This window comes from Paroedura picta, chromosome 5, assembly GCF_049243985.1.
Source record: "Paroedura picta isolate Pp20150507F chromosome 5, Ppicta_v3.0, whole genome shotgun sequence".
NCBI lineage: Eukaryota > Metazoa > Chordata > Lepidosauria > Squamata > Gekkonidae > Paroedura > Paroedura picta.
The window spans coordinates 35,163,002-35,190,387 of record NC_135373.1 but is presented as its reverse complement, the minus strand read 5'-3'; the positions used below and the strand labels follow the sequence as shown (position 1 = coordinate 35,190,387).

Here is a 27,386-nt window from a genome sequence, read left to right as displayed (position 1 = left end):
CTTGCCACAGAGCAGTTCTGCCAGAGCACTCTCAGCCCCACCTACCTCATACCTACCTGTTGTGAGGAAAGGAAGGGAAGAGAATTGTAAACCACTTGGAGACTCCTTCGGGTAGTGAAAAACAGGACATAAAAACAGAATCTTCATAAAGTATATATTTTCCATAATAACAAAAAGCTAATGGAGGATAGCAAATTGGAATACTCCAAGGGATGTCGGCTCTGGGTTGGGAAACACCTGGAGGTTTTGGGGGTGGCACCTTAGGGAGGGCAGGGTGTAGGGAAGGGAGGGGAAGACCTCATTCCGGTAGAAATCTGCAGGAATTCACCTTCCAAATCAGCCATTTTCTTCAGTGGAGCTGATCTCTGGACATCTGTTCCAGGAGCAGGAAATCTCTCCTGCACAGACGCCTTGCAAATAGAAAACCAGCACAGACAACGAAGGCGGGGGATAGAATCTTTTCTCCTTGCTGAACTAGTCTTCTACTGCAAGGAGATTTTTTTTTCTTGAAGCAAAAGAATATCCCACTCCCACAGTGTCCATCCTGTCGCATTTCCACTACTAATCCCCCCCTTTCCCCTGACATGGATCAGGCCTTAGGGTCTGCAGTAAAACAGGTTGCAAAGTGAAGCAAAAGGATTATAAACCCGGTGCAAGGAAACGAGGCCAGGGAATTACTCCAGCCTTGCAGTGCACAATGCAAAAGGCAGAGGGACTCCAGTCTAAACCCATTGAAAGCGACGGATCCAGACGGGGGGATGACATTTGCACCGGAACCGAGGCCGGAGTAATCGCCTAGAATCATGCCGCGCAATCCGGCCGTGCAGAGTTTAAACCCACTCATTGCCTTGCGGCAATGGGCGTGTGGTTGTCAGCAGGCCTGCAGAAATCCACACACAGACAAACACACCCCGGCTAAATGTATGGAAGAGGGGGAGCGGAATCTTCCCCACGGCGCCCCAGGCTTGTAACGTCACCTGGGAAATAGCCTGAAGCTACAGTTCACGGGCCAGGCCGCTTTCCTCCAGGTTGCCCGTCGCGGGCAACCTTTTCCCTGCCTCGCCATTGATCTTGCAGAAACTCTGCGCAAGGCCAAGGCCAAACTGAAGCCGCCGCGCAGCCTGGGCCCGTTGCTTCCGACGGGAGCCCCCCCTCCGCTTTCGCTCTGCGGCCTCTCCTGCTCGCTCTTCCCCGCTTCCACCGGCAGGAGGCAGCCTCCGCCTTCCCAATCTCTTCTCCACCCTCCTCCGCCGCCTCCTCCTCCGTGTGCTCGGCCGGCGCCCGTGTTACCCCCTTCCTCTCGCTCTCGCCTTCGCTGGCAGCCTGACGTCAGTTCGGTGCCGCTTTCCTCGCCGAGGGTGTCAGTCCCGACCGGGCTCGGGGCGCTGGAGGCTGGAACCGCCGCGGTCGCCGGGGAAGAGGACGCGCCTTCATCCATGGCTTGGCCGGGCAACTTTCCTCGGCGCCTGTGAGCTTTCCTGCGGCGCGATCGCCGGCCGAGACGGGAGGAAGCGGCGGCGGCGACCAACCTCCCCCTCCAAGCCCGAGCGAACTTTCTCTGCTCTTTCCCCCTTTCGGCTGGCCTCGCCGCGCAACATGCCCAGCGCCCGGGCTTTGATCTTCATGCTCACCTTCCAGATCTGCTCGCTGGAAACCGAGACGCCGACAGGTCAGGAGACTCGGAACCCACCGGACCCCCCCCTTCCCCCTCCTCCTTGCCTCCTTTCCCAAACCGAAACCGTGCGGATCGGGTCGGCGAGCTCGCTGGAGGGTGACCGCGGGCGCCTTCTCCTCCTCCTCGCTCTCTCGCTTTCCCCGTTCTTTTCCACGCAACTCGCCGCCGTTTCCTCTTTGCCGCTCGGTTTCCTCGCCTGGAACTTGGTGGGGAAAAGGATCCGGGCTCGGGAGGCGCAACCGACGTTGTGGGCATTGCAGGCGCCGGCGTTATTATTATTATTTTTTGGTGGTGCTTGTTTTGGGGCGTCGGGGGAGGGGAAGGTGTTTTGCTCCCTCCCCTGCTGTCGATGCAGCAGCAGCTCCGGGGGGGGGGGGAGAAAAAAAGGTGGACCCAAACAAAAGTTTGCGGGAGGCTTGGAAAAAGTAGAGAAGCGCTGGATTAGATGGGGACGGGGACGAAGGGATGGAGTGGCGGGCAATGTCTCCGTAGCAATCCTATTCCTTGGCCCCGCTCGCCGGGCTCCTTAAAGAGGGCTGCAGATCTCGCTTCCAGGCGGTCGAGATTGGGTCGGCTTCTGTGTTTTGGCTTTGGGGAAGATGCAGTGGGGGGGGGACGGGGACGTGAGATTTGTGCTTTTTTAGTTCCCAAAGGAGGACTGGGAGACCTGGCTGGACCAAGGAGGCTTGGAGCCAGCAGATGTTCTGACCCTGATGCCGCCTCCCTCACCGCTCCGGGTCGTGGTCCAGGGATGCACTTCGTGGTGGTTCTGGAGTCTGTTACCACGCTGTATTGAGACAACACACAGGCCCTACTGGGGCACCTATTGCAAGAGAGCCTGGGAGGCAATTCTCAGATTGTGTGCTGTTTTTTTGCTGGCCCCCTTCCTTACCTCTGCTCATCCTAAGGTTTCCCCTGGGCTGTCTGTATAGTCAGCCATCCCAGAGGGGTCCTGCAGTTGGGCGACCTCTGAACAGCCTGCCGGATTCCTATTTTCCCTTTGCATTTGGCAGCTGGAGAGAGGGGAGTTCTCCAAATTGGGGTGGCCGCGGGGAAGCTCGATCGGCTTGTTGAATTCTCCCCAGGAGATAATAGTTCCCTCCAGCGTGAATGCTACCAACTTTCTGCTTTCCTCAGCCCAAAGGGAAGAAGCAAACTGCCTGGGAGGCTAAAGGAAGTGAGGAAGGGTGGACCTTGAGGCTCTCAAAAACAGCCACTCAGTTTTATTTCCCTGTTGATGATGATTTGGGGTGGGGCGGGGTGGGGGGAACAAAGGTCTTTGAAATGTCATATTTGTGTTGCATCCTCTCACTAGGGACCAGGTTGCATTCCCTACGATTGTGTTGATCTTCATTGCTGGAGCCCCATTTAGTGTTTTCCTAGATCCAGGGCATGTTCTCGTTTGCGACCCAAAAACATCACCCAAAGAACAAGGAGGCCAAAAGAGAGGTCTTTTTTTTTTTAAATACTGGAAAGATAATATTTTGAACGGCGCTCCGGTTTAATGGTCTCCCGTTGCAATAGTGTCCTGTAGTCCAAAAGCAACATGGTTTTTTCCGTGGGGTCTTGAAAATAGATTTCTTGCAAACACGTATAGGGGAAATATGGGCATCTCCCCCCCCCCTTCTGCCAAATTCGCTGCATTTTTAAAAGGCCATGTACTTTGCAAGGTTTCCTAGCTGGAGTTCTCCAAAGAGTGGTTTTCTTTTTCTTTCTTTCTGGCTTACAAACTATTGCGTTTGTAAAAGGTGGCTAGAGGGGAGTAGTATTTGGGCCCTCCCCAAGTGGTTTTCTCTGGGGGGGGGACGGGGGACCTACTGCTGTATTCCGGAGAGGTTTGTTTTTGGCTGTTCCCGTTGGCTCAGTGGCTGATACGTTACCTTCCCTCTCCTCTGCCTGACAGCGCAAGGAGAGGGAGGAAGCGGAATGCCGGCAGGATCAGCCCCTTAGTGGAAAACTGCTGACCTGTTGGCACGACCACCCATCCTGCAAGGCAGGGGTAGTCAACCTGTGGTCCTCCAGATGTTCATGGACTACAATTCCCATGAGCCCCTGCCAGCGTTTGCTGGCAGGGGCTCATGGGAATTGTAGTCCATGAACATCTGGAGGACCACAGGTCGACTACCCCTGCTGTAAGGCATCAGGCTCTGGGGAGGATTGGGATCCTGTTCTGCTTCTCATTCCTGGCTGTGGCAGGGAGAGTTGATCCAGATGGAGTGCGTGACTTGGGCATGCTGTGGGGACGGGCAGGCTTAGATGTGCCTTTTCCTGGCAGGGACATCTGGCTGAAGGAGCCCGGAGGTTTTGCAGTCGAGGTGGGATCTGGCTGAAAGGAAAACTAACAATCCTCCCTATATATCTTCTATATATTTATTTGCTATGTTCGTCTTGCTAGTTGAAAACAGAGTGTTGTTTCAGTTTCTCTCCACTGTATTTTCCTTTAAAAAAAAAAAGTTCTCCTAGGCTGGAGACAGACTCTAGTTTTTACGAGGGTTGAATGCAGTTTGAGAAAGGTTTTTCTTTCTTAGGTTGGATACATGCACACTTCTTTTTCTGTCCTGCTGCCACTTACATAAGATGAACCCTGCTGAATCAGACTAGTGGTCCATCTGGTCCAGCATCCTGCTTCGTACAGAGGCCAACTCCTTTGCCCTGGAGGGCTAGCAAACAGAGCACAGGGCCAAGGCCTTCTCCCCATGTGAACCTCCAAGCCCTGGTATTCAGAGGTTTACTGCCTCTAGACATGGAGGTTCCCTTTAGTCATCGTGGCTGATAACCACCGATGGACCTCTGTAAGATTGATCAAATCCCCTTTGAAATCCATCTTCTGGTCAGAAAGTTTTGGAATGGTCCCTATATTTGCCTTCCAGGTATACAAGGAAGTATCTGCTCTGTAAGACACAGATCTGTCTTTCAAATTATCCTAGGTGAAAAAGCACTTTGTCTCTTTCCAGTAGAAGGTTGTCCTTTGGGAACAGTGCATCAGCCTCTGCACAATGAGATGACACTATTGTCCCCACCCTGGCAGGCCTCTAAGGAGTGCCATTAAGAAACAAAATGCCTCTTTTCTCAAAAGGAAGTCAGCCTAGACCCAAATCTCTTCCTGTTTTCCTGCTGTGTATTGTTGACACAAGCATGTGCACCAAGTTACAGTCTTTGGGGGTCTTGGGTCTTCTCTGCAGCCTTAGATTCTTCTCGTTCTTGTGTGCCATTGGCAATTGGTTTTGGCCATCGCGGTTTTAGGGAGGGATTTTCTTTTTCGTACCCTATCTTTCTATTTTTACCTGCTGCGAATGGGCTGTGTGATTAGCACGTGAAGAACGTTTAAGAGAGGGTTAACATTTTTCAAGAGTGCACTGCGGTAAGGGGCTGTTTTTTGCCTCCTCTTGGTGTGTGGAGTGATGCGTCTTCATGCACAAGTCCCTTTTATGAACCGAAGCCTTTCGAGTGATGTTTGAGGCTGTATCGTTCCCGTTCTATGACTCTTATGGGGGAGCATCTGTTCTATTATATTCCCCACGTGCTGCTTACATCCGTCTTCTTAACCGTACAGGTTGAGTGTCTCCTTTTCTGCTCAGCCACGAAGCATCCTGGGCCAATTGTTATTTCTTTGTTTTGCCTTCCTTACAAGGCTGCTGTGAAGACAGAAGAAGAATGAAAGACATGAGTTTGTTTGTTTGTTTATTGGATTTCTAGACCGCCACTCTCGGGCAGGCTGTCTCGTAGCTGTTTACAATAATAAAAATGTTTAAAAACCATTAAAACCCCCAATGCAATTGGGGGCAGTACAAATTGGTACAGTCCACACAGTCAGTGGCAGCAATAAAACAATACCTTGTTCTCTCCCATAGAGCTTCCAGTCTTCTGCTCTCAGTGTATGTCCTCAATAGATGACCCCAGGTGATGTTGGCCTAGGGGGTGCTGATCGCGAAAAGGGACCCAGAGTGGTGGGGACCCAGAGTGGTTTAAATTGTTCTCCTCTCATGTATTTTATCTTCACAACAACCCTGTGAGGTAGGTTAGGCTTAGAGTATGTGAATGGCCCAAGATTATTCAGAATGCTTCCATGGTAGAACGGGGATTCGAACCTGGGTCTCGCACTTCCTGGTCACTTTAAGCCAGGGATTCCTGACCTGGGGTCCACAGCCTTTCCCCTCCTGCCTTAACAGACTTGGCCACGAGCTAGGGAACTGGCACCCTCTGCCCAGAGGGCTTGCCTGGTATGCCATTGATGCAAAAATCAAAGTCAGGGAGTCAGTTGTGGTGTGGTAGGGGGGAATCCAGGCTGTCTTCTGAGCCCTTCTTTCTGACCTACATGCAGCGGAGTTGCTGTGGTAGTAGTAAAGGCAGGGGAGGAGCAAAAGGAGGGCGAAAGGTCCGGGTGGTGATGTCACTTCTGGCGACATGTCACGTCTGGTGGCGTGGCAGGGAGGTGTGGCCAGCTGACATCACTTCTGGGGGTCCTTGAAGCCTGAAAATGTATTTTGGGGGCTCCTCCATGGTCAAAAGGTTGAAAAGGGCTGCTTTAAGCTGAGTTACATCCTTGTAGATCCATTGAAATCAATGGACTTAGAAGGGTATAACTCAGGCGACTAGTTTTTAAACCTTGCTCTTCCTGCAAACGGTTCAGAGCTGTGTATGGGTTCTCCTTTGCTGTTTTTCTCTTCACAACACCTGTATGACTGGCTAGATTGAGAGAGTGGCTGACTAGTCCGTGGTTGTCCGCAGTGCCCCCCTATGGCTGAGGCCTACATACCGTATATACTCGCATATAAGCCAAGGGACCTAATTTTACTACAAAATCTGGGCAAACTTATTGACTCACCTATAAACCGAGGGTGGGAAATGCTCCATCATCACAGGCTCCCCCATCCAGCCTCCCCTCAAACAAATACAGAAAAGTCAAGAGGATGAATAGCTGCTGGTTTTTGTACCCTGCTTTTCACCCATAGAATAGTTTGGAAGAAGTGATTAAGAAGAAGTGAAGGCAAAAGGGGAAAAAAAGATCAGAGTCCCTCAGTCAAACCATTGATGTCCTACCAAGCAGCCAGAGCAATGATTGGCTGGCTGGAGCAGGTTTTTATTTCCATTACCGTATATACCCATGTATAAGCCGAGGAGGGCTTTTTCAGTGTGGAAAAAGGTGCTGAAAAACTAGGCTTATGCGCAAGTTTATAGGGGATATACCATCCACGAGCTGGCCTTCCTACTTAAACGAAGAATGCCTGGACACAGTGGAAACAGCTGAATATGCACTGTACTTCCACAGCCCTTTCCCCCCCTTCCTCTCTGATAGAGAAATCCTAGAGAATTTGGAAGTTTTAAATGTAAATCATTAGCTTTAAAAGTCTTACTGTTATATCCTACTGTAAATTCATAGTGAGCCGTCCTGAGCCTTTGAGGAAGGGTGGCATATCACTTTGAGAAATAAATAAATAATAAAACGAGTAGAGTGACTCAATTTGAAGTCCATAGGATGTAAGTCTGCATACTATTGCCCTGCTGGGGCGTTTCCTAGCAGAGCCGAGACCTGAACACGGATCTTTCCAGCACAGTAGCCTCTCTGCTCTCCTAAAACACACCCTCGTTTGTGGTGTAACAATTGCCCGTTCTGTACTTTGAGCCCTTCGGTGGGAAGGGCAGGTTGAAAACATAACCCATTAAAAATCCTAGCTGTGTATCTTTTATTGCAGGGGTAGTCAAATTGCGGCCCTCCAGATGTCCATGGACTACAATTCCCATGAGCCCCTGCCAGCGTTCGCTTGCAGGGGCTCATGGGAATTGTAGTCCATGGACATCTGGAGGGCCACAGTTTGACTAACTGTTGTACTGTGTGGCACCGGTGTGTGTAGCTGTCCCTGTGAGCGTCTCTTTTCTTGTGGACAGTTCCCACAGTCCGAACAGGAAATGAAGCGCTGTTTCCATGGGACGTGTTTCATGCTTCCAAGAGAGGCAGTGGGGAAACCAGCCAAGTTCAGAAGGCTCCAGGAGATGATGGATCTGCCAAAATAAACACCCCCCCCCCCAATTTCTGCAATGGTGTCCTTGAGGCTGGAGTTGGGCCTTTAGATGGAGGTGCATTATTAGGATGTGGGTCAGGGGTTCAGATGAGTTGTGTGTGTGCATGTGAGGAGGTTACTTTGGCTTGGGGTCAGGATTTAAAAAATGTTGTGTCCTGCAGATCATGAAGCATGAGATGGCTGATAACCTAATCTTTCTGCCCAAGCAGTATACATTCTTCTCTCTTCTATTTCTGCCCTCACAACAACCCTGCATGGCAGGCCAGGATGAGAGTGTGCGATGGGCCTAAGGTTACCCATTAAACTTCCACAGTAATGCAGGGGTTTGTAGCTGGGTCTCCCTCGCCCAGATACCCCAATCTCGTCAGATTTCAGAAGCTACACAGGGTCAGCCCTGCTTAATACTTGCTCGAGGGACTGCCAAGGTTGCCCAGAATTGCTGTGCGGAGTTAGGCAGTGGCCAACCACCTCTGAAATCTCTTGCCTTTAAAACCCTACGGGGTCACCATAAGTCAGCAGGCTTTTTCGGGACAGGGAGGAAGCAGGGAGGAAGCAGTGGTGGGGAGTCCACTCCCACCCGCCACCTCCAAAAGGCTCGCCAAGGCCCCTGCAGGTCTTGGCGGGCCTTTTCAGTGCGGGGGGGGGGAGTGCTGGTGGGGACTCCGCTTCCCCTTCTGCTGTCCCCAGAAGGCCTGCCAAGGCCTATGCAGGCCTCGGTGAGTCTTTTTTAGGGGGGAAGCACTGGTGGAGATTCCATTCCTCCCTGCACTGCCCCGGGCAGCACTGCCAAGCCTGCAAGGCCATGGCCAGAGCTGGTTGGGGTGGCAGAAGTGCCTGTGGAGGCTCCCTCCCTCCACCCCATCCCCACCCCCACTGCCCCCTGGCCACAGTCCCTGACCCTCCACCCTCCTTCCCAGCTCCAGTTGCCTGCCTACCTTACTGGGGGTTGGCGCCTCTTCCATCTGGAAGAAGTTGGAGGGGGATGTGGCAAGGGGCGGTACATTCCTCCCGATTGGCTGTTCATTGGATGGACAGCCAATCAGGAATGGGACAGCTCGGAGAGTCTCTGTGATTGGTGATTAGGCGATGTGTCCCAGCTCCTCCCAGCACCCTCTTACGGTTTTATTAAGAGGAACAGATATGGTTTGGAGCTTCACATTTTATGATTCCTATGCCACTAACTAGGTCTTGTTGTAATATTGTATCATCATGTACATGCAGATATTTTATTAGACCACTGGTTTGGCCTATAGTCATGCCATGTGCGACCATCGGAACTGTACTTGCAATGTTGCACATATGCTGATTCTTTGGATTTAATGCTGTTTTTAATCTTCTTAATGTGCACTTCGTAACAAATATTTGTATTTTTACTTCAATCTGTTTTGTTGCTCAGTCTTCAGATTCCTGTATGTTTGCTGCAAACAACTGAGTCTGGCTTCAACTCTCAAAAAACTCACATCCTGAAGTTCTTGTTGACCTCAAAGGGGCTACTGGGTTTGAATCTGATGGTTCTGTTGCAGACCAACATGGCTTCCCTCTGGAAAGCATGTTTCAGATTTATTTTTTTTAAAGAATCCTTATTATAAACATGACAGGCTAACGATTCTTCCAGAACATTTCTCTGAACCTTCAAAGCTAACAGCAAGCCTCCTTTTCCCTTGTGGTCTATAGCAGAATTTCCCATCCTGGCATGCTTCACTTCGAATGAGTTATCATCTTTACGAACTTTCCAGGACAGCTTGGTCTCAAATGGAGTATCATTGAAAACGGCTCTGTCCTCCCACCCCTCAAGTTTCCTTAAATAAAATTAGCAAGCTCAGGCGGCCTGGCCCTTTGCTAGGCAGATTGGTAGGGAAGGATTCCAAACCACGGCCCCATGCAAAGAGGGCCGCAACCTTGCCAGGGAGATGGAGAGGAAAAGGAAAGGAAGAGAGGTGAGAGACTGTTTTGGTGGGTTTCAGCTCCCGCTTCCTATAACACTAGAAGCGGAGGGTTTGGTTTGAATATTAATAGGGTCAGCCACCTTTCCAGATGTAGCCGGAACGGTGAGTGCTGTAATTAGGAGACCTGCTGAGATTTCATTCATGTATTAATGAGGATCGTCTGTGTGAATAACGACTCCGGCTCGCCTTAAAAAGATTCTTTTTGTGTGTGTTGTGCTTTTAAAGCAGTTTTTGAAAAGTGAGCTGAAAATGCGTAAAGGCTCTCATTTGAGACCTAGGAGGCGACCGAAGGTATACTGAGGGCATTTCCGCACATCAGAAAAAAATAGCATTACGCCAGCTGAATGGCGTAGCGCTAAATATTATTGTGCCTCCAAGCCCCTCCTCACCTTTTTGCTGTCTCGCTTTCGTCTGCCGCCTTTTCGTGCTTCTCACCCTCCACAAGTGTTGCTGGAAATGGCAGAAGAGAACAACGCGCTTTACACGTGACTTCTCCCTGTCAATCATAGTTCTCCATTTAAACGCCTACGCATATAAGTTTTAAAAATTAATCTTGTTCCTGATTGGTGGGGGGGACTTTAGAGAGGCATGCTTTGTGTAACAACTTTGGGGGGAAATTTATTTCTGGCATCACCTGCAAACTTGTCCACCTATTTGTTGCTCCAGCATGTTAGACCTTTTAAAAAAGAAATCCCCGTCCCTGGGAATAAGGGAGAGGGAGGCAGGTGCCTTTAGTGCATTTTAGCCTCCATACCTTCCCTCTGCTGGCTGCCTGTTACTCTCCCTTAGGTAGCACTAAATAGGTTGGGGAATCTACTTTATGCAATTCCCCAACTAGTGCTAAAATGGAGGATGTAGCCAGCCGGTTGCTGCCCAGATGCTGGTTGTTGGTGACATCATACGGAGTGGCCGGAATATAATGACTACATAAGGGTAAGCATTTCGCTACATTTATAGGGTGCGGAAATGCCTTGAGGCCAGAATGAGTTACCTACCTCTGTCCAGGACTAAATATCTGAGAGTTATTTCTGCCTCCCTATCCCAAACAGGACTCATTGGAGGATTAACACACCGGCCAAAGAAGAAATGGCTTTCAAGTAACATAATAGTGAATTAGATGCTGTCTTGTAGCGCAAAATGGAGTCACCCGGTGGTGGTCTTGTTTATGATCCTTGTGCAGTCTTGCAGAAACAGACATGGAATGTTCTCGAGCTCAAGGCAGTGAACTGCCCCCAAAGCCTTGTACCCTCCAAGGTGTCCCATAGCAGGCCACATGTACCTCATAGCGATATCCTAATGCCTTCCTTCCCTGAGTTCTCTAGAGATTGCCATCTTGGCAGCTCTCTGATAACATTCTCTTCAGCTCCCTGGAGGCTTAATGTCCTTATCTCAGTCCTGATTCTATTTTAATCTGTCGGTGTAGTTTTAAGTTAGGAACACCTCGGCTTGCTAAGCTTCATGTAGGACCTGGAGATCTCAAGCTATTACAATTCATCTCCAGCCATCAGAGATCTGTTGCTCTGGAAAATAGGGCTGCTCTGGAGAGTAGACATTGGCGTTGTTCTATGCTGAGGTTCCTCCCCTTCCCAACACCATCTTCCACCCATAAAATTTCCAGTTATTTCCCAATCTAGAGCTGACGAGCTGGGTTTACCTCACTTTTTGGAGGTGGTTGTGGGTTCTCTGTGCTCTTCCACATCTGCTGAAGAAGAACCTTCTAGGAGTGCCAGCTCTGGGTTGGAATACTTGGAGAATTGAGGGGAGGAGCCAGAGGGTGGCGGACTTCATCAGTGGGGTATAACGTCATAGAGGCTACATTCCAAAGCAGCCATCTTCTCCAGGGGAACTGATCTCGGTTCCCTAAGGGCGTACAAACCCCTCCATGGTATTTTTCAGGTTTGGGTATATTGAACCCCACAAATACCGGTATTTTCTGATATTCCTGAATCCCAATACCAGTATGGTATTTGGATTGTTAAATATTCAGGAAACCCAAGTATTTTTTTACTCCATTATATCCTACAGGGGTATTTGGGGCTTGTGGGGGTGTTTTTTAAGGTAGAGGCATCAGATTTACAGCATAGCAGCTGATGCCTGTTCTCAACCTGTCCAGTTTCAAAAAGATTGGACTGGGGGGGGGGTCCAATTCTATTGCCCTGTCCTCTATTATTTCCGATAGAGGGGTGGAAAAGTTCAATTTAAATGCCTTCTCCAAACAGCGACTTTGGTTTAGAGTGAACTCTGCAATCCCTTTAGCACCTTTTAACAATTCCTTAAACGCCTTTAACCTACCCAGCGGTCCCAAAAAATCCCAAATATTTTTGGGATTTTTTTCTGGCAGGGTCATTGTGGTTAGCAGAGTCAGCCTGATCTATATCCATCTGAATTATTGGGGGGGGGGGCTTGAATTAGCTGAATGCACACCCCTTCTGTTGCCTTGAGATCGGTTGTAATCCCAGGAGATCTCCAGCTTCCACCTGAAGTGGCAGCCCTATGTATAGCCCCCTGCCACTCTACTTGAGGTGCCCCTGGGACTCTCTCGGAGCTGGGTGACGTTTGCAGGCCAAAGAGGCTATAACAGGCCCACCCGTCCACAAGCCCCAGCAGTGTGTGAGTTCTGTGCTTTTGACCGCTGCCCCAGACGGCCCTTAGGGCCGTGCAGAGCACAGCTTTGCTTCTCAGACCCGCTTCCGAGTTTCTGCTTACCCGGTCCGTCCTGAGCCCTTGAGCTCACAGCGCTCATGCAAAGCTCCGGTTGCAAAGTTAAACGGATTTTTTTGCAAAGCAGCGCGCCGCTCGTCTTAATCCCTGCAAGCCTCCAGTTTCCTTCTGGGTTAGAAAGCGCTGGCAGGGGGAACGTGGAGGAATCCTGTTAGGCTTGCAAGCTTCGGTAGTGCCAAATCAGAAGACCACTTCTGCCTAAGAAGGCACACAATGCTGTCGTACCGTACCCTCCGCTCTTTTCCCAGGGGGGAACAAGGACATTCTTGCCTAGGCTTGAGATCTCTAGTTGCATACCATGGACCTCTGCCTCGCTTCCCCTGCCTTGGCTGCACCTAGCCAAAAACTCTGCTCTGCCTGCTGTGAGCCAGCTGAATTTACTTTGCAATAGTATCCGTACTGGCTTCCGAAGCAGGGCGTGTCGGTAAATGGATCAGAACATTATTTAAGAATGTTGAATAGCGCACTTAATCTCACAATGGATCTGATTGTACTTGAAAGGGAATAATTGCACTCCAGCATGTTCAGTAGCGTTTTATTATCTGGATAGGTTGCTAAGAAGGGGATGGGGGGGGGGGGAAACAGCATGCTGCCGTTCAAAGAGGGCAGATTTATGTCTGTGTACCTAAGAATTAGGATGTGTATCTCCCTGCTCAGAGATCTGACTTCTAGAAGCCAGCAGGAGAGACCAAAGCCGATGGCTCCAGAGCTGAGGCTCAGTATAGAACCAACATGAGGGTCTTAAGAAAGGAAATGGAAGCAAATGAAACCTGTTAGGAACAATCGGAGAGGTAGGTGGGATGCTTGCAAAGGGGATAACAAGCAAGGATTTCTGTGGGGTGTAAAGAGCTTCTTAGAAGAAGAGTTGGTTCTTATATGCCACTTTTCTCTACCCAAAGGAGTCTCAGAGCGGCTTACAGTTGCCTTCCCTTTCCTCTCCCCACAACAGACACCCTGTGAGGGAGGTGAGGCTGAGAGAACCCTGATATTCCTGCTCAGCTTTATCAGTGCTGTGGCGAGCCCAAGATCACTCAGCTGGCTGCATGTGGAGGAGTGCAGAATCGAACCCGGCATGCCAGATTAGAAGTCCAGACTCCTAACCACTACACCAAACGGGCTCTGTCTAGAGATGCTTTAGAGTAGGGATCTCCAACCAGGGTTCCAGGGAACCCTGTGATTATGCTAGAGGTCCCCAGGGGTTACGTACACACTTTCCCAGAAGTTCGGATGGCCATAGACATCACTGGAGCCCACTTCCCTTCATGCTCTCCAGGCCTACTCACTTTCTCCCCAATAGAAAAATGGTAATGATGGGTCGATCAGCTAGCTGGCTCCTGCATCTTATTTCTGTGCCCACTTTTCTGAAGGGGCAATCACCACTTTGGGGGTTCTGTGAAGCCTGAAAAATATTCCAGGAGGTCCTCCATGGTCAGAAGGCTGGAAAAGGCTGAAAGGGAAAGGGAAAGCCTCGCCTGCAATCTAAGTGTGACCCACCCCCAGTTTATATATCTGTAACTTTTATTGTGAGATCTTATGAATGTTATCTGCTAATAAAAGATTCTCAAAGGCCAGTGCCTGGGCCGTGCAAACTTTTATGGGCATGGCATGTTTTAATTTGTATATTTTCCATTCTGCAAATGAACTTCCTTATACTGGCTCTCCGTCGACATCTGGCTCTGAATTTGGATGTAGGTTGTCCCTTTAATTATCAAAGGCTGCTGAGCTCTGAGCCAGGACCTGAGGAAATCTTGCATATATACTAAGGAAGTTGGGGTTTCTCGCCCCATTGAATATTGTTTCAGTCCTACACACCCTAGATCAGGGGTAGTAAAACTGCGGTCCTCCCGATGTCCATGGACTACAATTCCCATGAGCCCCTGCCAGCATTTGCTGGCAGGGGCTCATGGGAATTGTAGTCCACGGACATCGGGAGAGCCGTAGTTTGACTACCCCTGCCCTAGATGTTCTTATCTGGATGATAAATTGTGCTACTGTAATCAGGCTGCTTACCTCAGTCCCAAGAACCTGTGATTCTGATGGGCCCATTCTACCAATTGGATCTGAGCCTTCCATGGTCTCAGCCACAGGCCTGTTGGAAGAGAGCTGCTTGTGGTCTCTGTGGAACTTTGATCGGTCTGTCAGGGCCTGGACCTCAACTGTAAACTCATTCCATCAGGCTGGGACCTGGACCAGAAAGGCCCTGGCCTTGGATGAAACCAGGCCAACCTCTCTAGGGTCAGGGACCAGCAACATGTTGGTATGTGCTGAGTGTAATACTCTCTGGGGAACACAATGGGAGGGGGGGGGTCCCTCAGATCTGCAGGGCCCAGACTGTGTATGGCTTTGAAAGTTAGTACCAAGACCTTGAACCTGACCCGGAACTTGACTGGAAGCCAGTTCAGCTGCTGGAAGGCAGGTCAAATCTGGGCCCCTCTAAACCTAAGCAGCTGCATTCTGTACTAGCTGTAATATCTGGGTCAGGGTCAAGGGTAGCCCTGTGTAGAGTGAGTTGCAGCCACCCAGTCTGGAGGTGACCATTGCATGGTTTGCTGTTTTGCACGGTAAAATCCAGTTGCAGGGTGCATCAAAAGTGTGTGATTGAGTGTGTGGGAGAACACCCGGACGCAGTCTTACTTTGCTGCTTGAGCAGACCAGGTTGTACAAGCTGCAGAGAGAGGGGCAGACCAACCACCAGAAGCCTACCTTACTCATTCTAATGAATGAAACCCGCCTTGGGGGGTGTGTGCGTGTGTACATTCAAAATGTGTGATTGTGTGAATTGTTTGTTTTGCCTTTAGACAAAGCACCCACTGTCTCCCCTCCCGTCCTTCGGGGCCCACCTCCTGCTATCTTCATGCACTTCTTCCGCATCCTACTTAATTGATTTCAGCAGTGGCTCCTGCCTGTAAAATTTATGAATGGAAGCCCAGCAGCAAAATAATAAATAAAGGGCACCGTAATATCGAAGAGCGCTGCTGGGGAATGATGAATCGCTGGAAGATGAAGTCACCAGGCTTCCCTATCAAAGGTCCTTGGCTGTTTAAGTTGCCATTGATCTAGGTTGGGCAAAGAAAAGCAAGCATAATGCAGCCAATACGGTGGTTAGAGCAGACTTTCTCAACCAGGTTCTCGTGATGGCCCCAGAAGGGTTTCGCCAATTGGTTGGGAGTTAATTTTATATATTTGGGAGTTAATATATATATTTTAATTTGGGTGATATGACCGTATCACCTCATGTTAGGTGATCCTTTGGCCAGTTGACCTCTCTCTCAGCCTAACCTACCTCATAGGGATGTTGTGAAGTTAAAAAGAGGAAGAGCAACATATGTATGAGCTCCTTAGTGGAAGGCTGTGGATAAAGGTCATAGATAGCCCCCAAAATGGACACCCAGTTCCAACGTGTACAAGGGGTTTAAAAGGGGAACTTTGGATCCGGGTAGTAAGTAATGCTGTTTGTGGATTGGGTGTAACTGGAGAATTGTGTGTGTGGACAGTGCCCTCTCCATTTTTCTTCTTGGGTTCATGCCTCTTAATTGTCTCGCCACTGACAGAAGCTCGCTCAGTGGCTCCCCTTAATGGGACCTTTTGGGTGGTGGTCCCAAGATTTATGGTATTTTCTTTTTAGGCTAGCCTTTGCAACATTGTCTTTCTGGGCTTGTTCTGGTGGACTTTAGCTATTTGGCTGGAATCTGATTCCACCCCCCTCTCTGTTACTTATTTTGATTTTTTCTGAACATCAGAAGCTGGTGTATTGTTGGTCTGTCTAATTCAGTGTTGTCTGCTCTGGCTGGCAAGCAGGGGAAGGTGTTTCCCACTCACTGTTACCTGCGATCACTCATGAAGCTACCTTGCACTGAATAAGACCATTGGGCTCTCAAGATGCATTCAGTCTCCTCTGTCTGGCAGTGGCTCTCTAAACAGAGGCGGAAATCTTTCACATTCAGGATTCTCAAACGGTGTGTTGGGTCACACTGGTGTGCTGTTGGTACCCAAGCTAGGCCACAGTTTTCTGGGAATTAAAATTTTTATTATTTTAATTAAAAAAAAACTCCCTTATATGGGCTGGTCAGTCCACCCTTTCCCAAAGTAGCCAATGACGGGCTTGGAGGGGATGGGAAGGCGAGGGGCCTTGGCCATTCAAAACTTTGCTGGCTGAGGCTCATAGCTCTTAGTCGACCTGTGTTTTTTTATGGTGGCTGGGGTTGAGTTTGGCGGGTCTCTTGTGGGGGTTGTTATAACTTGGGGGTTGCAGAGGGGCCTTCTGCAAACTCCAGGCCTTGGGTGGCAAGGGGGAGAGACCTTTTAGAACTTCCCAAAAGCCTGTCTTGACAGTGAAAGCTATTTCTCGAGTTTCATGTGAATGGATGATCTCAGGTGTCTCATGTGTGGCAGAAAACTTGCTAATGGAGCAATAGTTGCTAATGGAGCAATCTGGGTGACGTGTCACTTCTGGGGGTCTTGGCATGGAGCTGTAGCCAGCTGGAAGCACTTCCAATATGCCTCAAAGCCTGAAAAAGTTTTGGGGTGTACCTCCACAGTCAAAAGTTTGAGAAAGGCTGGTCTAGAGAAAGGTTTGAGAAAGGCTGGTCTAGAGCTTGGTCCTTTTACTGGCTGGTCTAAAGCTTAGTCCTTTTACTGCCTGGTCTAGAGCTTGGTCCTTTTACTGGAGATGATGCAAGGGATTGGAGCTGGGACATTCTACATGCAAAGGAAATGTTCTACCTCTGAAGCAGACCTCCTCCTCATTGATAGTTTAAGTGGAGATGTCAGGGACTGAACCTTGGGCATCCTGCCCCCCAAACATTCCTCAAAGCATGCGTTGTACCCCCGATCCTCTCTGCAATTTTGTTTTGCTTGTTTGATGGTGTGAAGAAGGCTAGGTTTCTTCTTTACATTGCAGCTTTAATTGGCTGCAAACTGTTTTTCAGCCCAGTCTGGATTGAAATGCTGGATGGAAAATGTTGGATGCAAGTAAAGAAAATAAAGAAGATGCAAGGTCGAATCTGACTGGGGGTCAGTTGTGCGGGCTTGAGGGATAATATTGGGAGGAGCACCTGCTAGAGGAAAGTCAAAAACTCAGGAAGGGGTGCGCTTCTCAGCAAGACCATCTGCAAAATGAGAAGGGAGTTAAAGAGAACTTCAACGGCAGAGCTTAGCTTCAGCCGGCAGCAGTGGGTCTCTGTGGGCCAGGAGATGTCCACAATACATCTCAGATGCGCAGAGTTATATGCCGGGCTTCTCACAGTGCAATTCCATCCGCTACTAGAAAGCATGACACGAACAAGAGCATACGTGACCCACGGTCAATGGCAGAGGATTCCTTGCAGTTGGCAAATTAATTGCCAAGACGTGCTGCTCTGTCACCCACACTTCCCCATCGATTGTGTTGTGGCTGACAGGCACATGGAACGCGTTGGCCCCGGCCGGATGTGTTGTCTCTTCCCTGGTGTGCCCGCCTTGGAGTTTATGTCTCTGAATAGATATTGACGTGATTTCTTTGCTTCCCGGATTACTGAACTCTGATAATCGCATCTGTAATCCACTATTGTCACTAATGGGTTTGCAAAGAGACGGTAATGGAAGGATTTGCATCCTTGCTATTGTTCAGCCCTGGGCTGAGCTGTCAGCAAGTGTCTGCGGCCGGCCGAGAGGGTTTAAAAAAAAAAAACTGGGCCCTATTCAGGTAATGGAAGTGAAGGGATTCTCTCTCCTGTCCTGATTTGGACCTTAATGGAGATTTGTGTAAATGCAGGGTGCATGCTGATAATGTGGATGAGGGAGGGGCTACGAGTGCCTGTGGGCACGTGTGCTGGAAGAATGACCTCACGAAACGAAGGATAGGATCAGGGCCGTCTCAACAGCATTATAGCCCCACACACACCCCTGGCAAAGCACCACTCTGGGGCCCTACCTACGCAACCACATTCACAGGAATGCAAATGTAAATGATCACTACCAATGAAATATATTTATCTGTATCTCCAGCAAAACCGGTGTGTAAATATTATAAAACATACTATGCAGCCAAGATTAATCAACACGAATGTCTGGGCAATAGAACACGAGCCTTGAATTTGAAAAAACAACCATTTCAACATATTAATGGCACTCAGTTGGTAAATCGCGCAGGCAGAGATGGCCCGGTGTGAAATTACTATGAATTATTTGTTATTAATCAAGTGTTCAACACAAACCTTTGTGATGTTTCTGTGCAGAGAACTGCTTCATAAGATCATCTTATATTAGGAGCTTGTCCACATATCATAAAGCAGTGGTCCCCAACCTTTTTATCACCGGGGACCAGTCAACGCTTGAGAATTTTACTGAGGCCCGGACAGGGGGTAGTCTTTTGCTGAGGGACGTCACCGCCGCCTGAGTCCCTGCTCCACTTGCTTTCCCGCTGCCCGCTGGGGGGTGCTGCCAGCAGCAGCTGCGCACTGCCATGCCGAGGGGGAGCCCCAGCCATGGTGGCCGCCGGAAAGCACCAAAGGTAAGCCGGCGGCAGAATGGCAGGACAGCCTCTGAGGCAGCAGCCAGGAAGGAGGACGAGGAGGAGTCGCGGACCGGTACCAAGTGATCTGCGGACCGGCACCGTTCCCCGGACCGGGGGTTGGGGACCACTGTCATAAACTATCACTACGTACATAGATTAGTATAGGGGCCCTATGCTCATGGGGCCCCTGGGCAGCTGCCCAATGTGCCCATGCATTAAGGCAGCTCTGGATAGAATCATGCAACAGATCTCTTGGGCTTCTGTTCTCCATTGCTGTGACCTTGGCTGAAAAAATGAGGGTGAGCCTCACTTGTTGTGAAAGAAACAAAATGCCTGTCCTGCCTTTTCTTAGGACCACCCACAACGATGTCAAATGTCCTTTGAGCTTTTGAACTCATCAGAAATTTCCATCAGACGTGGTGTGGGGTTAAAAGAATGGGCTAGGATCCAGGAATCCCAGGTTTGAATCCCGGTTCTGCCGTGGAAGCTTGCTGGTGACCTTGGGCCAGTTATACACTTTCAGACGAACCTACCTTGAAGGGTTGTTGGAGGGTAAAATGGAAGAGAGGAAAGTGATGGAGGCAACTTTGGGTCTCCGTTGGGAAACGCCATAAGTGTACGTTCAAAATGTGTGATTGTGTGAATTGTTCGTTTTGCCTTTAGATAAAGCACCCGCTATCTTCCCCCCCCAAGCAGTCAAAGCTATCCTCATGCACTTCTTCCGCATCCTACTTAATTGATTTCAGCAGTGGCTCAGTAAACGCCATAAGTGACAATTCTCCACATGGTATTTGAGGCTTAAATATGCCAGATTCTTCTCAGGCTGTTCAAACAATCTGACCAAAGCCAATCTCAGAAGAGCCTTAACTAGTGTAGGGTTCCAGACCTTTCCTTCAGCATATTTTTAGGGCAGGTTTAATCGGGTCACACCGGCTAGTCTGCTTTGCCCTTTTGAGCTTAGCCAAGTAGAAGACCTCATTCATTATGCCTTGTGTTGCCCCTTGTACGATGTCATCCGATTCAAGTTGAATACAGCATTGAAACCCTGTCTCTGGCTCTGATTAATATAAAATAATATTCCTTTAGGCACACACACATCTTCCTCTCTTGTCCACTTAATGGTTGCTAATTTCATTCCCGCATCCATAATTATTAGGAAAAGATTTGTTTCTTCATTGCTTGAATCCTCATTGTAGCCTACGCATCATTTTTCTTTTCTTCCGTTTACCTTGTGATAGTAACCTTTTCGCTACGTTTCATGACTTTTACCTGATTCCATTCTTCCTATGTATTGTGGATAAAATTAGACTGTGGTTATTGGCTCCCTAGTGTGATACATCTTGTTATGCTTTTGTTTCTTTGGTGGCTACGGCGTTGGCTGCAACAATAAACTATTGATTCAGTGCATGTTTTTTTTTTTAAATAAAGCAACATAAAGTGAATGTTACATTTTTTTTTAAAAAAAGAGGATAAACAAGCACAGTTTCCCCCCAGGTCCGAATCTTCACACCCTTTCTTGCCAGCCTCTGGTGTCAGATGCTTTCAAGTTCACAGACTTGAGTTTACTAGTTACACTTGGGTCCAGGAGCACTTTAAAGACCAGAAGTGTTTCCAGGGTATAAGCTTTGAACATCTGACAAAGGGAGCTCTGGCTCTTGAAAGCAGATACTTGGAAAACCTTGATGGAATTTTAGGGGGCTCCTGCACTCAGATTTTGCTCATCTGCAGACCCCACCTGGAGCCGGATTAATCGTTGCAGGTGTCGGATTATGCCACTGGCATTCCGTGAAGAAGCAAAACAATGGAAGAAAATAAGAGTCAAGGAAAGCAGGAAGGGGGAGCAGGGAAGCAGGAAGAGATATGCCTTAGCTGGGGTCTTGGGGCTCTTTCTTATACGCCCAGGGTAATGACGATCGCCACGCGGGGGTCAGGAAGGAATTTTCCACCAGGCCAGGTTGGCCCAGGGATACTGGATGTTTTTGGCCATCCTCTGGGCATAGAAGCAGGGTTCACTGAGAGCGTAAGGGGTTGGGAGAGTAGTCGTGAACTTCCTGCAATGTGCAGGGGGTTGGACTGAATGACCCTTGGGGATCCCTTCCAGCTCTGAGGTTCAATTGTCACCCAAAAGGCCTTGGAAGCTTCCCTTGCAAGGTGCTCTCTTTATGGGGGAGAGCGAGGAAGCCTTCCATCACCCATTGAAGCTTCAGGCCAAAGCCTTTTGCCTGTGGGACAGTCTTGGGCCTCTTTATCCCTAATGTGGCTGAGCCAGATTTCCTCCCCCTCCTCTCCAAGGAGATCAGAATGTCTTGGGGCTGTCAAAGAGGATTTGCGGAAGCGGCTTGCCCTGAGTAGGGAACGGCTGTTCGTAGAAACCAGTGCGTGCTGCGAACCAGCCTGCCCTCCTTTCTCGGTAGACTCAGGACAGTTTACCAGGAGATGGCCGAGGTCCTCTGCCTCGTGCCTTCCCCCGTGTCATTTCCCCTTGCCGGCATCTGGCTACTTTCTCTTATGGGGGCCATTTCTGACCGGAGGAAGGGTGTGGGGAAAGAGTTAACCCACGGCATTCCTCTGTCTCTCTTATTTTGGTGAATTACACCTGTTTGGTTGTTACCCCTTGAACAGAGGAAGAAACAGTTTTTGTTTTTTTTATGTCTGCAAGCAGGGAGCAAAAGTACCCGCTTGTTGCTTCTCTCCGGCAGCTGATATTCAAAGATAAACATCCTCTGATCGCGATTGATACTCATTGAAGAGCCTCTCCACTTTGTCTAATCCCCTTCGAAAGCTATTGAGGCCAGTGGCCTCACTTCTAACACAAATGCCTCCATTTTGGGCTGAATCTGCACTTACTTTGTTTATTCCATTGTCAATCCTGTTGAATTCAGATTGATTTGAACCCAGGTCTTCCTCGTTACTTTCCCCTCGACTTGAAACATGAAGTGTTCTGCACTTGATTCTGGGAGCTGAGAGGGTGGAGGGTAGAGGAAGTCCTGCTGGCATGTTTTATTTCTCCTCTTTTGACTTGCGGTGGAGAAGCAGGATGAGGCTCTTTCTCTAACAGGGGAGGCCAGGGGGGGGGGGGGAGCCGAGCAGCCAGCCAGCAGCAGCAGCAGCAGCTCCTCTGCCTCTCAGAGGAGGTGGCAAATCTCTGCTGGTTCTGGAGCACAGTCACTTTAAAACAGATTCCAGAGGGAAACAAAGAGAAAAAAGAAATCTTGGGAGGAAAGTTTTGTAACCAGGAAGCCTTTGAACTGACGCCCTGGCCAATCAGGGCTTTTGTACAACGTTGGAGGCTCAGCAGCAAGTTAATTCGGGGGAAAAGCAGAGAGCTGCACCTTTACTCATTCCAATTTTTCAAATATCGTGGGTTAAAACTACTCCAGGATATCATGGGAAAAGGTAGGGTCACACTCTGGATCAGTCCTGATTGTTGCAGATGAAAAGTGTAAATCACTCAAAATCAAAATGGAAATCGCATTCTGTGTGGACGGCAGGGACTGAATCGACCTGGGATTGCAATAAAAGCTCCGTGCAGGTTCAGCCCTAGTTGGGATCGAAGTTTCAAAGAATCAGCAATGAGAGGGGCTCCTATTTCAGGGAGGCATGACAGAATCTGCAATTTGACTTGGAGAGCTTTCCCACAAATCCAGATGCGCTGCCAAACTCTCAGCCGGAGGATTGCTGCCTGACCCTGATGCCTTCCCTTGCACGCCTTGTGGGACTGTGGTCCCCTGTGGTGTTTGTTTCCTTTGCCGCACTCTCTTCCTGGCTGATTTAAAAGCCAAAGTGGGTGTTTGTTCATATGTTTAAAGGTATACTTTCAGACATAATTGCCTGTCATTATTGGCGGTTCGGAGCATACCTCTGCAGCTGCACTGTGTGGAGAGGCAAGCTGTGCATTGTGTGGCTCTTTTGTGTCGACGTGCGGGTCTTTGCATGCATGTGTGCTAGAGGAGAGACGCTACTTGCATCTATTCTCTTCTCCCCCGCTTTATCCTGACAACACCCCTGTGAGGTGGGATAGGCTGAGATTGTGCGACTAGCCCAGGGTCACCTAGGGCAGGGGTAGTCAACCAGATGTCCATGGAATACAATTCCCATGAGCCCTTTCCAGTGTTTTCTGGCAGGGGCTCATGGGAATTGTAGTCCATGAACATCTGGAGGACCACAGGTTGACTACCCCTGACTTAGGGGAGGTTCCATGGGAGAGTTTGGATTTGAACTGAGGTCTCCCAGATCTTAATCTGGTGCTCTAGCCATTGTGCCATGCTGTCTGTCTGCCTTTGCAGGAGTAGTAAAAGAAGAGTTGGTTTTTTTATACCCCTCTTTTCACTACCCAAAGGAGTCTCAAAGCAGCTTACATTCACCTTCCCTTTCCTCTCCCCACAACAGACACCCCGTGGGGATCAGAGAGTTCTGATAGAACTGGTCTTCAAGAACAGTTTTAACAGGACTGTGACTAGCTGATGATCATTCAGCTGGCTGTATGTGGAGGAGGCGTTGGGAATCAAACCCGGCTCTCCAGATTAGAAGCCGCCACTGTTAACCACGACATCAAGCAGCAAAAGTTCGTGAGAATTGTCCTTATGTGGAAGCATCCAGCCTTGTGGCAAATTCATGGTTGGCGTCTCCCTCAAAGTGACAAAGATAAATTGGTCCTTCTGCATTGGATACTAATCCCTTGATTAGTTGCAATGTGTCATTGTTTGCGGTGGTTGCAAGGAAAATTCGAGCCAAGCGTACACCGTCAGAGTTAATATTTTTAACCTTTTAGTGTTTGGTTTTTATTGGGCTGTGATTTATTTCCACGCCTCTGTTTATTCTGAGGTTGTTTTTTTTTTATAAATCAGATATTGATTTTAACTGAATATGTTGTACAAAAATTGCAATGGCCTTTGGCTATAAGCAATAAAACTTATATGATATGATATATCTCCAAACAGGTACCTTTTCTTTTGCATTTGGGGGTGGCTGCATTAGCATGCGTTATGGAAATACACTAAGACATGAAGCTGGTAGCGAATCAGACCACTGGTCGATCGAAGTCCATACTGTCTACTCAAAGGGGCAGCAGCTGTATCTGAGGTCTGTCCCATCGCCTACTGCAGGGGTAATCAAACTGCGGCCCTCCAGATGTCCATGGACTACAATTCCCAGGAGCCCCCTGCCAACATTCGCTGGCATGGCGCTCCTGGGAATTGTAGTCCATGGACATCTGGAGGGCCGCAGTTTGACTACCCCTGGCCTACTGCCTGGTCATTTTCATTTATTAACTAGGGATCGCTCCTCTCTCCTGTTGTTGTGTTGCCATATTGAGATTGTCGATTAACCCCTGTTATCTTTGACTAAGTCAGTGGTTCTCAACCAGGGGGTCGGGAACCCTTTGGGGGGGGGTCGAACGACCCTTTCACAGAGGTTGGGGCAGGGCAAGCAGCTTGGCGGTGGGGGGGGGCACCATTCACACAACAGCCTTGCGGGGCAGATCGAGATAGAGCCTTTGTCTGTCTGGAGCAGTGGAAAAGAGCGAGATCAACATGGTGGGACAAGAATCAGAACTGAACTGAGAAACCCCGGGAAAACAACAATTATTTATATACTATCATGAACAATTGATCTTCATGCCATTGGTCAGTTTTGGTTTAATTTCTGCGGAAGAACCCTTGCATAATTTTATGGCTGGGGGTCACCACAACATGAGGAACTGTATTAAAGGGTTGTGGCATTAGGAAGGTTGAGAATCACTGGACTAAGTAGCTGTTCCTGTTAGGGAAAAATCTCTCTTGTGCAGTGGGTGAGAAGAAGTCCTATGCAGTGGTTAGAGAGGTCCTGGATGCTTTTCCAGTGCAGACGGAAGTGTTTGCGGGTGTGTTTTGCAGGTTGGATTTTCAACCTTTTGACCATGGAGGAACCCCTGAAATATCTTTCAGACTTTGAGGCGCCCCAGAAGTGGTGCCACGCCCCTTCTGAAAAGTGGGCGCAAAAGTGAGAGATGGGAACCATCTAGCCAGTCAACAGATCATGGGCCATTTCCATCATTGTGAAAGAGAGGAGGCCTGTGGAGCAACAGGGGAAGTGGGCTCCAGTGCCGTTTGTTAAATTCAGCAGCCATCCACACCTGTGGAATAGGCCGTGGAAGCCCTGGGGAGCGCTTGTGTAACCACAGCATTCCTTGGAACCTTGGCTGGAAATTCCTGGTTTAATGTTTATATCCCGCTGTAAATGTTTCTCCAAGCTTGGGAAAGGGGTTGCCTGTGTATTTCAGGATCATCTCTTGCCTGCAGAACCTGCTTTGCCCAATGCTGCCCTCACTTTTAATCATCTTCCTGCAAGACTGATGCGGGAGCATGTTAGCTTGTTAAGAAAAAATCAACAAAATTCAGCGGCAGAGCTGTTAATTTGTCAGTATTGTGCGTGGCCTGGAGAGCTGACAAGCTTGTTAGGACTTAAAAGGAATAACAGTTTTTGATAGTTTAAATCAGGGGTAGTCAAACCGCTGGCAGGAGGTTCATGGGAATTGTAGTCCATGGACATCTGGAGGGCCGCAGTTTGACTACCCCTGGTTTAAATAGTTACTTTATTCAACAAGTTTGCAATCGGTATTCGGAGCATGGTCGCAATCCGCTGCCAGCATACCTCGACAGAAGGATGCAGGTTGCGGTTCGCCTGTGTAGTTCTTTCCTTAGGGCTCTGGGAGAGTTTCATTGAGTCACCAGTGTGACTCGGTGGCTAGAAAGGCAAATGGGATTTTGGGCTGTATCGTGTCCAGATCACGGGAGGTGATGGTACTGCTTTACTCTGCTCTGGTTCGGCCTCACTTGGAGTTCTGTGTTAAGTTTTCGGCACCCCAGTTGAAGAGGGATGTTGACAAATTGGAACGTGTCCAGAGGAGGGCAACAAAGATGGTGAGGGGTCTGGAGACCAAAACATATGAAGAAAGATTGGGGGAGGTTGGTCTTTTTAGCCTGGAGAGGAGACGACTGACAGGGGATCTGATAACCAACTTCATGTATTTAAAAGGATGGAGGATGAAGCAGAGTTGTTCTCTCTTGCCCCGGAGGGACGGACTAGAACCAATGGGATGAAATTAATGCAAAAAAAAAAATTCCATCTAAACATCCAGAAGTTCCTAACAGAGTGGTTTCTCATTGGAACAGGCTTCCTCAGGAGGTGGTGGGTTCTCCATCTTTGGAGATTTTTAAACAGGGGCTGGATAGCCATCTGATGGAGAGGCTGATTCTGTGAAGGTTCAAGGGGGTGGCAGGTTACAGAGGATGAGCGATAGGGTTGTGAGTATCCTGCGTTCTGCAGAGGGTTGGACTAGATGACCCAGGAGGTCCCTTCCAACTCTATGATTCTATGAACCAAGAAGAAATCTTATCTTTTTATTTGCGTGTTTTCCTTGCTTTGCCACAGCTGTGCTGTCAGACCCTGGTCCTATTGCTTCTGTTCTGTGTTCTGGTTGTGGTAAATAGACAGCCATAGCTCACATTCGCTGCAATCACTGCAGTGGAATTGTTAGAACGTTGGCCCAGAATCTGGGAGGGCCCAGGTTCGAACCCCCAATCTGCCATGGAAGCTCACCAGGTGACTTTGGGCCACTCACACTATCTCAACCTGACCTACCTCACAGTGTTGTTGTGAGGATAAAATGGAAGAGGGGCAAACGACGTAAGCCGCTTTGAGTCCCCATTGGGAAGAGAGGTGAGACATGAATGAAGTAAATAAATAAAGACATCGTTGGATGGGAAGAACGGATCTGGTGGCTGAGCTTTCCTCCCTTCGGAGTGTTCTACAGCTTTGAGGGAATGAAAATTTGACATCGTTTTCCACCCCCATTGTGGGATTCTGTGGTTAATTCACCCTCGGTCTTGGCCTCATCTCTCCCCCTCGCCCCTCCAATTGCTCCATTGTGTGGAATATTGAACAAGCCCATTCTTATCTTTCGCATGTTGGCTTGGGAATCGGGGTCAAGGCTCGGAACGAATTGCGTGGCTTCCATCCGTCCGAGGCATCCGATGCGTCGCGTCCCACTGTTCCGTTATTTGCGTCTTCGTCAGGGCAGTGGAGCATGAAGGTATTGTCCAGGACAGGATTGGAGGGGGGGGGAAGAGGGTGGAAGGATCTGCTTCTTTTAAGAAGTGGTGGCTGAGGATGGTAGGCCAGTGTGGATCTTGCTCTACTTTGGGGGCGCCGTGTCCCTTTGAAGGCGGTTCATTGTATGTTTTCAGGCAGGGTGGGGCGCCAGGGCAGGTGTCCTGGGCTAATTCTGCATGGGGAGGATAATGCACTTTCATTGTGCTTTTGCAGCTGGATTTTCCTGTGCAGAACGGGAAAATCTGCTTCAAAGGTGCATTGAAGGTGCATTAACCCCTGGGTGCAGAGTGGGTCTTGGTTGCCAGCTGATGGGGGCGCAGTGGCAGGACCTGCTCAGAGCTCAGAAAGGGTGGCTACCTGAGGCCACCCTTGGACATTTTGAATTGCACCCCCCCCCCAAGCCACCATGGGACGGTGAAGGATCTGGAGACACAGTACGC

The 27,386-nt window shown here is 49.1% G+C and overlaps 1 protein-coding gene across 11 annotated transcripts in view; it reads left to right on the top strand.

Moving 5' to 3' along the window:
- The first annotated feature begins 1,309 nt into the window (after nucleotides 1-1,309).
- PTPRU (protein tyrosine phosphatase receptor type U) overlaps nucleotides 1,310-27,386 on the top strand; it is a 446,790-nt gene continuing 420,713 nt past the window's right edge. For all 11 annotated transcript variants that reach the window (XM_077337173.1, XM_077337172.1, XM_077337171.1 and 8 more), the window contains exon 1: nucleotides 1,310-1,669. In XM_077337173.1, coding sequence (XP_077193288.1) covers nucleotides 1,597-1,669 — 73 coding nt within the window. In that variant the 5' untranslated portion in view covers nucleotides 1,310-1,596. The remainder of the gene's footprint in view (nucleotides 1,670-27,386) is intronic.